This window comes from Schistocerca piceifrons, chromosome X (assembly GCF_021461385.2).
Source record: "Schistocerca piceifrons isolate TAMUIC-IGC-003096 chromosome X, iqSchPice1.1, whole genome shotgun sequence".
Lineage (NCBI taxonomy): Eukaryota > Metazoa > Arthropoda > Insecta > Orthoptera > Acrididae > Schistocerca > Schistocerca piceifrons.
The window spans coordinates 126498351-126515880 of record NC_060149.1 but is presented as its reverse complement, the minus strand read 5'-3'; the positions used below and the strand labels follow the sequence as shown (position 1 = coordinate 126515880).

At 37.6% G+C, this 17530-nt stretch overlaps 1 protein-coding gene across 1 annotated transcript in view; it reads left to right on the top strand.

The window, feature by feature from the left end:
- Positions 1–17530, top strand: part of LOC124721504 (tyrosine-protein kinase transmembrane receptor Ror-like) — a 132274-nt gene that overhangs the window by 59861 nt on the left and 54883 nt on the right. Inside the window, exons 5-6 of the mRNA XM_047246520.1 lie at positions 16280–16513; positions 16595–16737. Coding sequence (XP_047102476.1) covers positions 16280–16513; positions 16595–16737 — 377 coding nt within the window. The remainder of the gene's footprint in view (positions 1–16279; positions 16514–16594; positions 16738–17530) is intronic.

Below are 17530 nucleotides of genomic sequence, written 5' to 3'. Positions count from 1 at the left end.
CATATAAAAATGATGATGACATAACATTATGGCAGTAATGACAGTAATAACTGAAGACAGTAAAAAACACTGATAACAGTAATGATAGTAAACAACATTGACACTGCTGGTATGTGACTACCTGTAGGTATTTTTTAAAGTCTAAAATTCTCATGTGAATTCATACGCATTACATGCAGTTTATATACAGTGAAACTATAATTAATACATAACAGAAAATACATGTAATCATAATTAATCTGCGTAGTTGTTCAACAAAAACATCAATAATACATCAATAGTAATGTGGGATGTGAGGTATATGATACAGTTTAAGTGTGTTTTTGTTTTCCCTCTGGATCATTTCTTCAAATGCAGTTGTGGACATCATGGTCTTCAAATGAAATTTTGGAACAGACTGATGGTATTTTGTAATTTTGGCATGTATGACGATATTCCAAATGAGGTTGTAGTACAGTGGAACTGCTTCCATTTAGCTCTGGATTCTTGTTCTTGCACGACTTTGGCAGTGTTCCACCATCAACATGTTAATTGATGAGGCTTTTGGTGATCTTGCAACCATTTCTCCTCTCAACAGCATATTTTCAGACTTTATTTTAATTTCATTTAAATGTAATGGTGGCTGTGCAAGTCTAATGGGATTTGTTGTGGATTGCAATTCCGGTATCATGTACCTCACATTGCACATTACTGTTGCTGTATGGATGTTGTTTTTGTTAAATAACTAGCCAGATTACTTAATTTTATAGTAACTTCACATAGAATGTTATATGCAAGGCATATGAATACGCTTGAGAATGTGATACTTTAAAAAATACATACAAGTGTGTCATGTACCACCACTGTCAATTTTGTTCACTATCATTATTGTCATCAGTGTTTTTTACTGTCTTCAGTTATTACTTTCATTATTGCCATTATGTTTATTTCAGTCATTTTCATTTTTTTGTGTGAAGGTTGCCTGGAAAGTAATCCACTGCATTTTTTCCCTCAGCCAAAAAACAATGCTACGAATGCGAAACATTACATACATATTATTTGAAGTCTCCTGAGTGAGCGCACCAAGTTTCCGTCACTTCCTGCAGGTAGCATAAGTGCAGGACAGTTTCAAAATGACATCTGTAGGTGATGTACGTTACAAGCACTGTAGGAAAGAAACTGTGGGGAATATTCACAAACACTTGTGCAAAGTCTATGGAGCATCTGCTGTTGACAGAAGTACAGTTAGTTGATGGGCACAGAGGGTGAGGTCATCAGAAGGCAGTTTAGCAGAGCTTCACGATTTGCTGCGGTCAGGGAGACCATCCATGGCTGTCACACCTGACATGTTGCAGCAAAATGTTGTTGTTTGGCCCATTAAAGGATACCATTTGTGGAAGACATTTTGAGGACACTGAAGAGGTGATTCACACAGTGAGGCACTGGCTCCGCCACCAGGACAAAGATTGGCACAGACACCGACATACATGCCCTTGTTTTGTGCTGGAGGAAGGCTGTAGTACGGGATGGAGTTTACGTGGAAAAATAGGGTTTGTAGGTAAAACACTATTCTTTCATGTGTGTAATTCTCATTATGTTCAATAAATCAATGAAGAATTGTTGAAGAAAAAACTGTGGTGCATTACTTTCTGAGCAACCTTCATATGACCCCACATCTAAGATGTCGTACATAATGTTTCTTTCCTCTCCCGGTCTCAAAAATAAAGTTTCTTGTATGTTTTCCTCTATACGTGTAACACTGCTTGTTACAGTTACGCATTAATACTGCAGTCATATGGTTTTCTGCATGTGTAACAATTAGTCTTGTTTCTCTATATATAAAAAAAAGAATACTGTTGTAAATGCAGCACTTCACGATTCAAGTGTCACATCTTTTGTTGCACAATAATGTCCACTGTAAAACAATTTTAAAATGTTACATGTTCATGCTGTAATTAGAATGTTTAGGGAGGGAATAATTGTTTCACATAAAAAGAAACTATACACTAAACATGTTTACTTCATAATGTGCCATACGGTAAGCATCAATTTGCATTTCAAATTTGACTAAGATGTTTTAAACTCTGCCTAGATACTACGTTCCATAAGGTATGTGATTAACTTATGCATCACCACAATTACTCTAAACATTGTTTTTATATAAAAGTTTGTTCCATCCTTTTAATATTAGTTCTCAGTACCAGTGATCTGATCTGAAGGTACTGTTAAAGCAGAATGCATGATCAGGAGCAATAATAATAATAAAGTACAGTGACCAAGGTGAGTGTATTATTTTCGTTTGAATGGTTTTAACCGTTTGCCCTGTGTGACCAATTCTCGAGAACCACACCCAATTCAAGCGTTCCAGAAATTATTGTGCAGTTTAATACAACCTTTTCTTCTAACAGTCTTTGCAACAAGTACCTGATACTTTTTTGTAGAATTATGTTATTTGGACTTCAGAGTAAATCTCTGTCATATTCCTGAGCTTAGCCAAAATCCTGAAAGTTTATAACACACCGATGCAAGCTCAGCAGTGTGGACTGTATTGCTTGCCTTTATGTATGTGAAATTCTCTTTCCTTTCCTGTAGTAGTTATACTTCTACATTTACTCTTATGTGCTGTAAATTTTTCATTGATTAAATAAGAACAGAAACTTAACAAAATGCAACAAGATCTAAATTTGGTCTACAGGAAATGAAACATATAGAATTACTGAGGAATGACGTTGAGAGGAATGATATTTTGAAGATGGGCTTTTAAGCTGTGAGAGCATAAGGACATTGCACTTATTGTTTGTAACAAGCTCCATGCTGAAACTACTACAAGTTGCTCCTAGACCAGATGTGCAGTGTAGTCCACAAAGCATGTTGGAAGAGTAGTGTATAAGTAGATGGCAAGCTTGTACTTCAGGTGTGTAAACACTATCAAAGTGTGGGGAAGTGGTTAGCACGGAAGCTATACTTACGAAATTCTTGGCTTCAAATTTGCCAGTTTTTCTTAAAGCACCAAATACATGCCTGTGTTGTTATTGTCTCCATTGTGGATGCAACTTAATGAATATGGCTGTTAGGCTCTCACCTGCTATAACTTGAAGGAAGAATTGGGAATCACTGGGCACGGTTCACTGTTTCATTCACACAGACATAAGTTAAGAAATCTCCAAAACCATGAAACAGTATGACAATAATGGATAATGTATGAACTGAAAAGTGCCCTAGTAATATTGTCGTCGTCTTACACATATATACCGATACAAAGTGCACCAGAAAACTCCTGTGGGTCGCATGTGACTTCTATTGTGTAGTGTCCCAAGCCAGTAACCAATTGGCCACAGGCCGTGCATTATGAACAGGTGCTCGATCATGTTGAAAGATGCAATCACCATCGCAATCGCCATCCCTAAATTGCTCTTCAACAGAGGGAAACAAGAAGGTGCTTAAAACATCAGTGTAGGCCTGTGCTGTGATAGTGCCACACAAAACACCAAGGGGTGCAAGCCCCATCCATGAAAAACACAACCACACCATAACACCATCGCCTCTGAATTTTACTGTTGGCACTACACACGCTGGCAGATGACATTCACTGGGCATTTGCCATACCCACACCCTGCCATCGGATTGCCACATTGTGTACCATTATTCGTCCCTCCACCCAACATTTTTCCATTGTTCAATCGTCCTACGTTTACACTCCTCACACCGAGCGAGGTGTCGTTTGGCATTTACCTGCGTGATGTGCGGCTTATGAGCAGCCACTTGACCATGAAATCCATGTTTTCTCACCTTCCACCTAACTGTCATAGTACTTACAGTGGATCCTGATACAGTTTGGAATTTCTGTGTGATGGTCTGGATAGATGTCTGCCTATTACACATTACAACCCTCTCCTACTGTTGACCGTATGGCTTTGTACTGTACGTGTCCCTTCATGTTTCCACTTCACTGTCACACCAGAAACAGTGGACCAAGGGATGTTTAGGAGTGTGGAAATCCCATGTACAGACATATGACTCAAGTGATACCCAATCACCTGACTACGTTCGAAGTCTGTGAGTTACGCGGAGTGCCGCATTCTGCTCTCTCACAATGTCTAATGACTACTGAGGTCACTGATAAGGAGTACCTGGCAGTAGGTGGCAGCACAATGCACCTAATACGAAAAACGTATGGTTTTGTGGGTGTCCGGATACTTTTGATCACATAGTGTATGATGGACTGTTCCAAGATGATGAGTTGACAATGTGCAGTATCAAAGTAATTCCCCCCAAATGTATGCCACTAGTGCAACCCTGCGATGTATACTTTTATCATGAGGTAAAAAATGTCAAAACTGCACTTACCTCATTGAGAAAGAAGAAGAAATCACTTCCCGAGTAGCTTGCATTAAACTACATTCCATTGTACATCACCAGCTATCCATGCATGTATTCAGCGACGTGCTGCGTTACACGTGGTTCACCACTGGACTGTGTGATGAAAGAAGCTGTTTTCAGAATGTCAATCAAGTTGGTTTTTGTATGAGACATTAAAAAAACCATGTCACTGCAAAAAGGCGATGTTTATAATGTGCACAAGAGGCAGTCAAAATTATTGCTTACCCTGTTTCTTTGATGAATATCACCCCAGTACATGTAATTGATCAGTTGCAAAAAAAAAGGAAGTATCGATTTACATACATGACGTTCCTGTGAACGCGTTAACTACAATCCCTTTTTAACTGTTTGCAGTCCCGCATTTCGTCCTATGCCTATACTTTTTGTGCTTGTTTAAATTAATAAAATAACCTATATGATATTGCGGTTAATTGTGATGTCAGTAGTGTATGCATTGTCAAGGAGCACAGAAATATTTGCCACCGGGCTGAGTCGAACCTGTGACCCTTTTAATGAGAATCCGATCTCTTACCGCTGAGTCAAACACCACTTCCTGAATATAGTGTCACAGGGACAGTCGATAAGGTGCACATAGCAATAGATCTGTATCAAAATTCCTTTTATTTCCTAAACACTTGGCCATCTGGAGTCTCCACTTGGGGCACTTTCTTGTCTTACCATGCTCTACATGTACCATGAATATGGACGAAGTCGGCAATGATGAGTAGGCGTCCTCTCCTTGTTAGTCTGTAGGACAGATCCCCGCTCACAGCCAAGCTTGTGTGTAGGGTGTCAACTATGGCTTTTCCCCACATTTTTTCATTATTTTACACCATTTGGTTCTATTAATGTCTGGGTTGGACCTCCACCTTTTCAAAATGTTTGATAGAAGTCCGGGTCGGAGCCATGTCTATTATTAAACAGACCTCTCTCTCTCGCATTTTAATTTATAGTGACTCAGTGCATAGTCTACCGGCTATTGATTGAAGTTAATCTTGTTACCCTGTGATATTTGCTATTCACGAGCTCTTGTGATCTAAGGCATACTACCTGCTTAGTTGTCTTTCTCTGGGTCCAGAGTCATGTGAGTATCCCAGGGAATGAACTGGCTGACTGTTTGGTTAGAGAATCAATTCCTCATTCAATATTCACTATGATAATCTCAAGGGTGGATTTGTGGGTCCAAACAAAACCTCTCCTCACTCAGAGATCGAACGACACCTGGTGGTCTGCTGCACCCTGCTATCGAGGTGACTATGGCTGCATGACGTGCCCCATTCTGTTCCTACTGGAAGGAATATACCGACCTATATTGCTTGTACATCACATCCTTCTGGCTCTCCATGCTAAGCATAGTAATCTGGATTTTTTGTCTCTAATATTGGTGGATGATGTATGGGCAGTTGAACTGGTTTTTCATTTTGTCTGAGAATGTAGTTTTTATTTTCAGGTATAATGTTTTAAGGTAATGTCTGATTTAAACTAGTTGGCATCTGCCATTTAAGGTCCAAAGTTGAGTCATTGTCGTGTCGGGTACTGTCTGCAGGTGGCTGCAACAGTGCATTGCTTTCCGCAGTGGTGGAAAATCACTTTAAAGCTTCAATCTCCAACAAAAACCAAGGAAAAAATCTCAAATTCATGCAAAATATAGATCTCTGTAGTGTCTTCACAGTATGATAAATCTGTTCTTAATTTCAATTATAGCCAGAGGTAGATTGCTTTTGTTGATACCAATGAAATTTTCCTGTTCATAAACAACTTTAGACTTATCGTATCATATCTTAAAAACTATTGAGTCCATGCCAATACTTTTTTCCTTTGACTGTCAAAATACATTGCTTGGCAATGAATTGTTTCAGTGTTGTGTAATGCATTGCATTTACTATGCACAAACTTACAGTGTCATTTTTATGTAGTTGTGTCAATATTTAACTCATAACAAGTATAAGGTTACTGCCTCTCCTACAAAAGTAACATAGCAATTCTGAAATTCATTTACAATATTGATCTTATTAGTGTGTCTAATTTTGATGTATAAACAACTAAAGACACCTGTCGAATTTTGAATGTATCAAAACAATCATAATGCAATCAGATAATATTTGTTTTACTGATTTGATGTAAAAACAGGTGTATTACATACTGTGAAACATTAGAAATGCATGCAAAAAAAAAAAAAAAATGAACAAAAATATTTGAAACTAGTAACTACTAAAAATATTACAATATACACCGCTTTTGCGCTCCTGGAATTAACATTTTGCCACGGTTTATGACATTTTTTATTGCTCCCGTCAAATTTCCTATGTCCACAATGTTAATTCGCACCCAATTTTGTGTGGACATATTTATAATTTTCCTGCGATGAAAAAATGTTCGTGGAAAAAAAAAACTTATGTAAAATGACACTGGCATTATGTTGGCCATCAAATAGTGTTTACAAATACTATGTGATTAAGTTTCTTGACACCAGGGTGCTCTCCTTAGTGGATTTAAACCACTAAATGTGTAAAAGTTGGAACAATTGGTGCCATATCTCCTGCCGCTACCAAATGCTACCCTGCATGGTGGCTGATAGGGGTGACAAGTTCTGTATGAATAAAGGTATCATGACCAATCACAACAATTTCCAAACTGTCTATATAGCACATGTGCAGTTTTGCAATTGTTATAATCATTGTCACACCTCTTTTGAACCATATTTAGTGTGTTTCGTCTTATGGCTGCCTGTAGCGCCAGTTGACACCTTCATTCAGTTTGTGCTGCTCAAATGTTTTTGGTTTAAACACAGCGCGAATTTCATATATTCTCATTCTGAGCAAAATGTGTTTTACGGATTTATGCTCATTGTTAAGTGCAATATTTATGTATGTATTTTGTGTGATGTTACACAAAAAACAATCTGAGTGATAGTTTGCGTGTGTGTGGTTTTCTGCATAACTGAGGAAGCACAGTACCAGATGACTTCAGAAAGATGACTACAGTTTAAGAGACACAGAACAACACATATGCAGACACCACACAAAATACTCATGTAAATATTTGCACTTGATAGCGAGAAAAAATTCTCAAAAAGTGCTGTGCTAAGCATAGAAAAAATATCTTAACTGATGCAGTGTTTCATTATTTAAATAATGAATGACAGCTGCAGGCATTCCAAAAACATTGATAATGACAAATGAAATTGAGTCAAACGTTTCTGCTTCCCAATTATGAGTTCCCATTATATCAGCAGTTTTTATTAGATAATAAACCATTGATAGATAATAAACAAGTCCCTGACGTGAGTGTTTTGATCCCTTTTATGTGCACATATGTAAAGTGTGAAAATGCAAGGTGTTATCCCATACATAACTTTCACTGCTTAAAACGTTATTTCCCACATTTTACATTTTCCCACATTTTACACCATTTTTTTGGAGTTCATTCAAAAGTGTAAAAGAGGGGTTTCACTATATATGTAACTCTGATGGAAACCTTAATTAATAAGTTATAAAATGAAATATATTTCAAATGCAGTCTCAACTTGCTGTAGAGAGATGATGGCAGCTGACTGAAGGGTGTTCCTTAGGCTCCCAACAGGAAAGAATTAATGTTTAAAATAAATTCACAAACACAAGATTTGATGAAAATAAGAAATTCATTAAACTACACTTTATACTAGTCGATGGGAAAACACCACTTAATTCGGAGTCAAAGTTAGTGGAACTATTGGTGTCGCTGCTTATAGTGACAGATATAATCAAGTTTTGATACACTGTTGTAATACACCTTCATTGTTTCCTGCTTCCTGTATCACCCAATTCACATTTGTCACTACTTTGTGTCAGTCTTTTAGTGTTTTTATCAACTGCCTCCTTATAAATATGTTCTACTTCAGAAAAAAATACTTTTTTTATTCTCTGTAGTTATGTCATTTAACCTTAGCCCAAATGAATTCTATTGCATTGAAGTCACAATGGTAGGGAGGCAATATAAGCGCTTTATGCCCCAAATTTATTTATTTATTTATTTTTTCTGTTTCATCCACAAGGTAAACTTGATACTTGAGCTTGTGTTGCAACACAAGTTCTAATAATTCTGCACTTACCAAATTACCGTCAATCAGTTTGTTACATTTCTCAAAAAATGTTGTTTTCCTTCATTATCTCTGTGGGCACCATATCTTGTACATCCAAATGATATGGAGTGTCATCTGTAACAATTGTAGAGTTTTTTTTTTTTGTTAGGTTTGGAAGCACAGTCTTCACAACATTTCAGAAAAGTGCTGTGGTAGTCAGAGGTCTCATCTGAATAACAACAGACAATTAGAAATGAAATCTTTTGAATTTCCAGCATGTGCTGCAATTATTCTTTTTTTTGTTCAGAGCTGCCATACTACTGCTGATGGTATTGTCTATCCAGCATTTTCTGAAACTGGGCCCTACATTCACCCATGTTTCACCAAGCTAAACAATATCATCAAAATTTTTCCGGAATGATTCACTAACAAAATGCCAGTGCCAGTTGTAATATTTTGGGATTGCCTCAAGGAACACACATCTTCACATGACTAACTGCCTAAAATCAAACTGTGTTCAACACATTTTTGGAGTGTCCTAGGAGTGGGCAGCCTTGATCTTACCCCTGTTTTGGCTACCTGAAAAGCTAAAAGTTGCCTGAATCTCTTACTACAGTGGCTCACTGAAGAATGGCTGGCAGTGTTCTTTATGCAGTGCATCATAAGTGGCAGCACTGTTGGAGCCGATAGTGCCAGGCTCCCTTTGATGTGTAGATGGTGGGAGCAGTTCAGTCTGCTACCTATCAAGTGACAACTAGTTTAAATCAGACTTTACTTTCAGTTCAGGGCGGGGGCGGGGTGGTTGGGGCTATGGTGTCTTCTGTCATGTGCTGGGTCTGGACAACCCTTGATATTACCTCCCCTGCCATTGTCATTCCTCTTTTACTATGTTATTGTTGCATTTAGATGTGATTATCCCTTTTTCCTGCTACATACTGTTTTTGTCTGCCCCCACTTGCCTGGTGATCTGATTATTTCTGTTGTCTTATTTTACTATTGTTGGTCTCTCTGATGTTCATAATGTTTTTAGCCTTCTCACTTTTACTGTTGCGAATCTCCTGGCTAGAAGGTATTCTTTCATTTATAACTGTCTTAGCCCTTGATTAGGTTGACAGGGAGTAGGATGTGGGGAGGTTTCTCTCACCACAGATAAGATCTGGGGGTACCCTCATCTGCTCTCTGACCTGCATATTGTCCCAGACCATATACTTTTACCACTCTTTAAATTATTTATCAGCTCTGGCATCAGTGTTGCTTTCAGTGCCTTGATTTTACCACTCGTACATACTTCCATAATTCAATCAAATTTCTATATGACATGAATAATTCTATATGACCCACCACTTGACTGAGGGACTGATGACCTCGCTGTTTAATCCCTTAAACCCCCAGCAACCAACCGACCAACCAACTGTGCCTACAGTTTCCTTACATTTTGAAGCTGTATGCCAGATGCTCGCTCTCTCTCTCTCTCTCTCTCTCTCTCTCTCTCTCTCTCTCTCTCTCTGTCACACACACACACACACACACACACACACACACACACACACACTATAGTCACCTCTGCCCACATGAGTTGTTGCAAGGTCTCTGAATGTTTTCATTCTGGCATGAAATGTATGTACATCACATGCTTTATGTGTCACTGTTACATAAATCTTTTTTGTGCCTTTTAAAGAGCATTTAACTAATAAATATCAGTGTATTATGAAGAATGCAGCCACAGCTATGTATGTGGTAACATAATTTCACCTGTCTTGCATATTATACAATATGAATGATAGAACAAAAAGAGATTTTCTGGAGCTATAGATTGTGTTGTGCTCCAGTGTATTTTGTGATGTTAGCACAGTATGTTATCTTGACCAAAATTTTACACCACAGTAATTATACAAGCTTGCTCACTCCATTGGCGTGTTTGGGACATGACAGTCCCACTTTGTTGTATTTATCTGTCTATTTATCTATCTCCAGTTCTGCCAGTGGTGCACTGCTTCCTTCCATCCAGTGATACCCACTGTTATGTCCTAGCCAGTAATGCCACCCGAGCCCGCTGCCAAAAGTTTGGCAGTATCAAAGTCCGGACGCCGTCCGCATAAGCAGCGCCAGCGAGACAGCAAATCGCCGCAAGTCTGCGCGCGCCACCGCTGGCTTCTGGCTTCTTAAGCGCTGGAGTCGCGAGCGCTAGGACAGTTCTGTATTCGCCGCTCAGTTGTATACTCGCCACCGAATTGTGTACTTGCTAGTCAGTTGTGTGTTCATCGCAGCAGAGTTGTTGTTTGTCGTCAGCCGACGCTGACCTAGCCGCTCCGACTCGAACTAGACAGATCTCTGTAGACACGGAGTTCACTACTGTGTTTCTGTATCTTCGTGAATAAAGATAAGTACCGACTTTTATTTAATCAGAGTGTTTGGGTTTTCATCTTTCTGTTCACTGTTCCAGCGGAGCGGTCGGCCCGCTATTGAAAGTGTGGCGGTGACTTCGTAAGCCGTTTCTACAGCGAATTGTTTGTCGCTACGAACGCCGCCACAAAACCCACCACTCTGCAGTCTGAAGTACCTTATATTGTCATCTACTTCTTGGCCATCCAGGTGACCATCAGCCTTCCATCTTTGTCATATGTCTGATGGGCTATTGTGTCAGGGACCAGTCTGATAACATGACGTTCCCATTGCAAACATCTTGCTGTGATGCTGTTCACTACCAAGGATTGGTTGGCTAACTCAGCTACTCATATTTGTGTTGCTTGGCCAAATGTCTGCTCAGAAATTTTGTGTATTTATTATTTTTAAAGATTGGGAGCTATTGCTCTTCTCTTTTGGTCATGCTCTGTTTTTCCGTGTAATTCAGCAGTACTGGCATGATGGTTTTGTTGTACAGTTTCAGCTTGGTTTTCCCAGTCAGTAATTTGGAGGCTAGAAATTTTTGGAAGTAAGAGTAAACTTTGTTTGCGTTTCATCATCTATTTGGTATTAGACTTGTCTTCTATTGCAGTCATTTATATTTACACCAAGGCATTTGAAGTTGGGAGTGCTCTTGAAAGCACGGTTTTCTATATGAAGATCATGACATTGTTATGTAGTCATGTTTTCCCTTTGTATGACCATGTTTCTGTTTCTTCTTCATTAATTTTTGAATCTGTTTTCAAGTCAGTTTCATTTACTTCCTTGAGCAGCATTTCAGATCCACCACTGTTATTTTGTCCTAGAACTATTTCATCTTCATAGGCCAGTATATTTGGTTGGTTATCTTTGATGTTTCCACGTGCTGCTTATTTGGTTTAACTACATTTTCCATGACAAGGTTGAAAATATGTGGAGATAGCGTATCATCTTGTTCCAGTCTGGAGTTGCTCTCAAAGTAGGCCTTATGCAAGTCAATGAACAGTTAATGGATATTTTGGTTGTGTTCCCATAAATTTGCAGTGGGCTTGGTGCAGAATATGCTCTCTCTTCTTGCTCAGTTTTTTCCAAAAACCATTCTGGTAGTTCCCTATTATGTTCTTGGTATAGGTTGTGTGTCTTTGTAATATTAAATGTGACAGTAATTTGTATGCTGTTATTAGGGAGATTCCTGTGTAATTCCTGTAGTTTCATTTATTTCCTTTTTTATATATAGGGGCAATGATGGTTTCCTTCCATTCATCTCATTCGTATTCTGTTAGTTTCAGTTGTTTTGCAGTTTGGTTGCCTTTCCATACATTGGGTCATTTACAAGAGATTCAGTTGTTGGGAGGGGCCAGTTTTCACCAATTTGTTTTCCTGTTCAGGGCAGTTCAATTAGTGATCAAAATATTTTTTCCGAGCCCATAATATATCATTTGATCCAGCGCTCAATGTTAGTATTATTGTCATGAACTGCTGTCCACAGTTGATATTCCTTCCTGATGTCATTTACAGTGCAGTGTACTCTGCAGATCTCGTTTCCTTTCTGGTCGTTCTCAATACTTTTTACAGTGTGCTCCAGGTACAGCATTTTTCTGTTTCCTGAGTCTTACTTGTTCTTTTATGTCTCTCCCTGTAGTCCAGTTCTTATTCTTTTTTCCCCTCGTTATGTAGCCATGCCTTCCTGGCTGTGACATTAGTTTTTACTGCTGGGTGGCATATATAATTGAACCATTTCTTTCTCTTTCATTCTACTTTTGGTAATGCGTTTTTGACTGACATTTGAATCAATTTCTTGAAGTCCATCCAAAGTCCATTTATGTATTTAATTTCACTTTTATTCAGTTTTTTTATTTTATCAGATTCTGTAAATCTGTTGCTCACTTCAAGTTATGACAGAGATTGGATTATATTAGATTCAGTTTTCATTCCCTAGACCCAAAAGTTTCAGAATTGTCCATCAGTGGTTGAACTTAATACTGCACTGCAAATCCTTAGTGTTTTCTGTGATTTGTTTTCAGTTTTCCTTCCACAGATGCAAGCACCAAGTTACAGTCAGAGATTTTGTTGGTGCCTCAGTACATATTTATATTACTAATGGCATTTTATGCCTATTTTAGACTAATATGTGGTTTATTTGGTTTGTTGTCATTCCATCTACCGAATACCATGTCTCTTTGTTGTGCTTTAATAGCCATGCTTTCTGATTCAGTGTACGAGATAATTCTGACTCCATTTTTATTGGTTTCCTTGTGCATGTTATTATGGCATATTGTCAGTAGCAAGTGTTTCTCTTTTGCTACCTTGGTGTCAATGATCAATGCGATTTTGATGTTGTGTTGTAATAGGCTGTCATGCACATTCTATAGTGGTTCATAGTAACTGTATTTTACAGCATCTTCGTTGTTGCCTGTAGGTGCATGAACATTGTCAACAGAGACCATCAGCCTTTCATTCATATGGAGCATATTCTTTCATTAATTTCCCTGATCACTGTTTAAACTGTCCAAGGTTGTGTGTGTGTGTAATCTCGAGGAAGTCTTATTTCTTGGATTGCAGCTATGTTTACATTGTACTTCTCTAATTCATCTTGTATTCTTCACATATGCCCAAGTTTCCACAGACTCTTTGCACTCCACGTACTGATTCCGAAGTCTATTTTTCATTTACCATGTTGTCGTAGAGGGTTGTTTCATAAATCATCCTGATACATGAACAAGAGATTTGTAACAATTTGTTTCTGCATGAGAGGGTTATTAGCCCTAAGCACAACCCCCAGCCGTGGGGCCCAGGTACTATTTTGTCAGGGTTACCATACCTTTGATGAGAAAAAATGAAAAAGAAGTAATTAAAGATAGCAGGAGACTGTAAGTTACTTATTTCACCCATTGGAATTTTTACAAAATTCAACCCAAAGTGAAGAGGTCTTCAATGAAGATTGCCCTCAGACAACTTTTCTACAGTGCACAAAATTGTTTAATTGCACAGGCCAATGATGGAAGAACTTTTTTGCTGAAAATACCTTATTCTTATGTTTTTTAGAGTGGTAAATCCAAATATGATACTTAAACTGTATCACCCACCATTTCTTCACTATTTTACTGTTAAATTAAGCGATTTTTTAAAGAATTTAAGTTTTTATATAGTTACAATAATGTAAAAAGGTGGTGTAATGAACCTAACCTTACTTTCCCTTTTCCTGTTCATGTGCTAAGTACAATGTCTAATTGTGGTTGTAAAAACTCTGCTGACAGTTTTTGTTATATTTGTGGCAAATTTGTGATTAAAAAGCACCAAAGAAACATTACAGACTTTGTGAAAAAGGTTTATTTATCATACTTTGGATCTAAACTTGGTGATCAAGATAAATCTTGGGTGCTGCATAAGGTATGTTATGTGTGTGTTGAAGATCTGAGAAAATGGTCCAAAAACGAGAAAAAGGCCTTTAGATTTGCTGTTCCTGTGATATGGAGGGAGCCAAGAAATCATTCTGATGATTGCTACGTTTACAGTGTTGATATTACTGGTCATAATTTGAAAAACAAGAGGGTAATAAGCTACACTAACCTTCCGTCCGCCATCCAACCAGTAGGGCATGGTGTAGATTTGCCAGTTCCTGAAACAACAGACGATTTAAATTCTATCCCAACAGAAGTATTTTCTGATGTACAATGTGATTTAGATGAACCAGATGATGATGATGATGATGATGATGATGAATTCCATTGTAATACAGAAAGTCTAGAGCCCAAATTGTTTACTCAGGCTGAGCTTAACGATTTGGTTAGGGATCTGGGCTTAACGAAAGAAAAAGTTGAATTGCTTGGTTCTAGATTAAAAGAAAAGAACTTTTGGCAATTGGAACCAGCATATACATGTATAGAAAGAGAGAGCAGCAATTTTCCAATTTTTTTCAACAAGAAGGTGATTTAGTGTACTGCTCAGACATTCCTGGTCTGACGAATGAGTTTGGTATTGAATACAAAAAGGAAAACTGGAGGCTGTTTATTGATTCATTCAAAACTAGTTTAAAGGCTGTTTTATTATACAGTGGTAACATGTATGCATCTATACCTGCTGGACATTCTGTACATATGAAAGAAAGCTATGAAAACCTAGAAATAGTGCTAAATAAAATAGGCTAGTCTGCTCGTGGTTGGATGATTTGTGGTGATTTAAAAGTAACATGCATGCTCCTTGCTCAGCGAGGTGCGTTTACCAAATTTCCATGTTTCTTGTGTGAAAGGGACAGTAGGGCTAGGGATCAACACTGGTGCAGAAAGAACTGGCCTGTGAGGGAGTCTTTAAAACTTGGTGAGAAGAACTTTGTATGCAAAAACCTTGTATATCCAAAAAACATACTCTTACCACCTCTACATATAAAGTTAGGCCTAATGAAACAGTTTGTAAAGGCTTTGCCTAAAGATGGACCATGTTTTAAGTATCTCTGCCAAAAGTTTCCACACCTTTCAAAAGCTAAACTAAAAGAAGGCAGCTTTGTCAGACCTGACATTAGAAAATTGATGTTTGATGTTAACTTTGGATCCACAACGACCTTAAATGAGAAAGAAGCATGGGTATCATTCAAGCAAGTTGTTACAAAGTTCTTAGGACGTGAAAAAGACCCAGAATATGTTTCTCTTATAGCTACAATGTTAAATAAGTTTAAAACTTTAGGATGTTTAATGAGTATGAAAGTTCACTTTTTGAACTGTCACCTTGATTACTTCCTGGACAATATGGGAGATGTTAGTGAGGAACAAGGAGTGTGTTTTCACCAGGACATTAAAGTTATGGAAAAATACTGCCAATGCCCCTGGAACACCAACAAGATGGGGGGCTACTGTTCATTACTTCACCGATAAGTTCAGCAAGTGACTCATCAAAGGAAAAGCTACACAAGAAGCATCAAAGGAAAAAGAAAAAGAAAATACAAACCAATTCCAGCTGACAAGTGAAACCTCTATTAACACATATCATTATTTTAAGTACCTTACTGTAAATACAAACCATGCTTATGTTGTAACAAAGCGTTTCATTAATTTCCCCATTTACCGTATAGCATGAGATTTTTATACTAAATAATAAAAAGCATATTTCTTGAGAACTATGGGTGATACAAAAAAACTAAAGCTAGATTTGGACCTAACTCCGAAACAATCTGTAAAGATCAGCTATCAAGGTAAAAAAAGTTTAAAAATATTTTTTTTCGCTGGGCTGTGTTATTTGTATCTCTTCGAATTTCCCTTCATTTTGTGATTTACTTTCTTCTGTTGACTGGGTTATTAGTCGTTTTCATTTTTGCATTGTTTAAGGGAACAAAATTATTATCTTCAAAATGTAAACTGTAGCTCAGATAAGTATAGATTAATGCTTTGTTATTAAAACTTTGAAAGAATTCTTTAACTTGTGATTTCCTTAGCTTTTCATGTGAATTGAGTGCTGATGCATATTTGATTAATTTTCAATTTTTAGGTGAAACCTGCTATTGGGGTCGTGGCGAGTCATATCGAGGAGTAGCAGAGACCACCTCTATAGGTCGTTGCTCATTGTGGAGTCATCAGTTCAGTTATAAATCTTCTGATCATCCAGAAATAGGTGGTGGGCACAATTATTGCAGAAATCCTGGTGGGGTGGAACCCAAACCTTGGTGCTTCATTGTTAATGATGAACAGTTTAGAAAAGAGCCATGTGATATTCCTCAATGTGGTATGCTGCTTCTCTTTACTGTTATGAGAAATTACCAAACTTTCTTGAAACTGTTGTTTAATTCATTGATTTTTCTTGCAGTGCAAAGCTTGTGGCTATACATAACCGTAGCTTCAGTTGCATTTGTCATCATCATCATAGCATTTTTACTGTATTGTTTCTGTCTCCGTCAGTCGCCAAGATCCAATACAAATCAAAATTTCAATGAACCGCAAGGTATTAAGGTAAATATGTTTTATATAATTAATGTATTTTTGTGTATGAATGCTTTATAAAACACATTTATGAGAGCAAAATAGATAAATTGTTTTTCAGTGCTGTTTAACAAATTATCAAAGACTTTCTTTCTCTGGCAGTAGTCGTAGGAATTTTGTTTAGTAGTAGTAGTAGTAGTAGTAGTAGTAGTCCACAGATCAACTGAAACAAAGAAATTGTAACTGCACATTGTACATTTTCCCTACCTTTGTTGATTTGTGACATGCTAACTGTAGTGTTAAGTATTACACCCTGTAGTAAAACATTGTTTGGCAACTTGCTGAGAGGTCAGTCTAACAGTGTATGTTCAGTGATAAACTGTGCCTTATGATAGTCAAGGGTTTTGGCCCTTGCATATGCTGTTGCTGTATTCAATACAGTAGCAATAACATAAGTCTTATCATAACAGGTATTCTACTGGCTGTTTAAATTAACAATAGATTGACATACAATATGATATTCTGAAAAGATTTTGAATTACCTTTTATATGGTGCACTCAGAATTTTCTGATTCACATTTTTTGCCTGTAATTAAGATAATTAGCATAAAGTTTCCAAAGCTAGTAATGTATACCTAAAGCTGTATTAATATTAACGTTTATAAAAAATATCTACTCACCAAGCACTGGCAGGAGAACACACATATAAAAGGTATTAAAGTTTGTAAGCTTTCAGAGCCAGTGGCTTCTTCATCTGGCAGAAGGTTTGAAGGGGAAGGAAGGGGGGTGAAGGAAAAGGACTGATGAGGTTTGGGAAAATGCT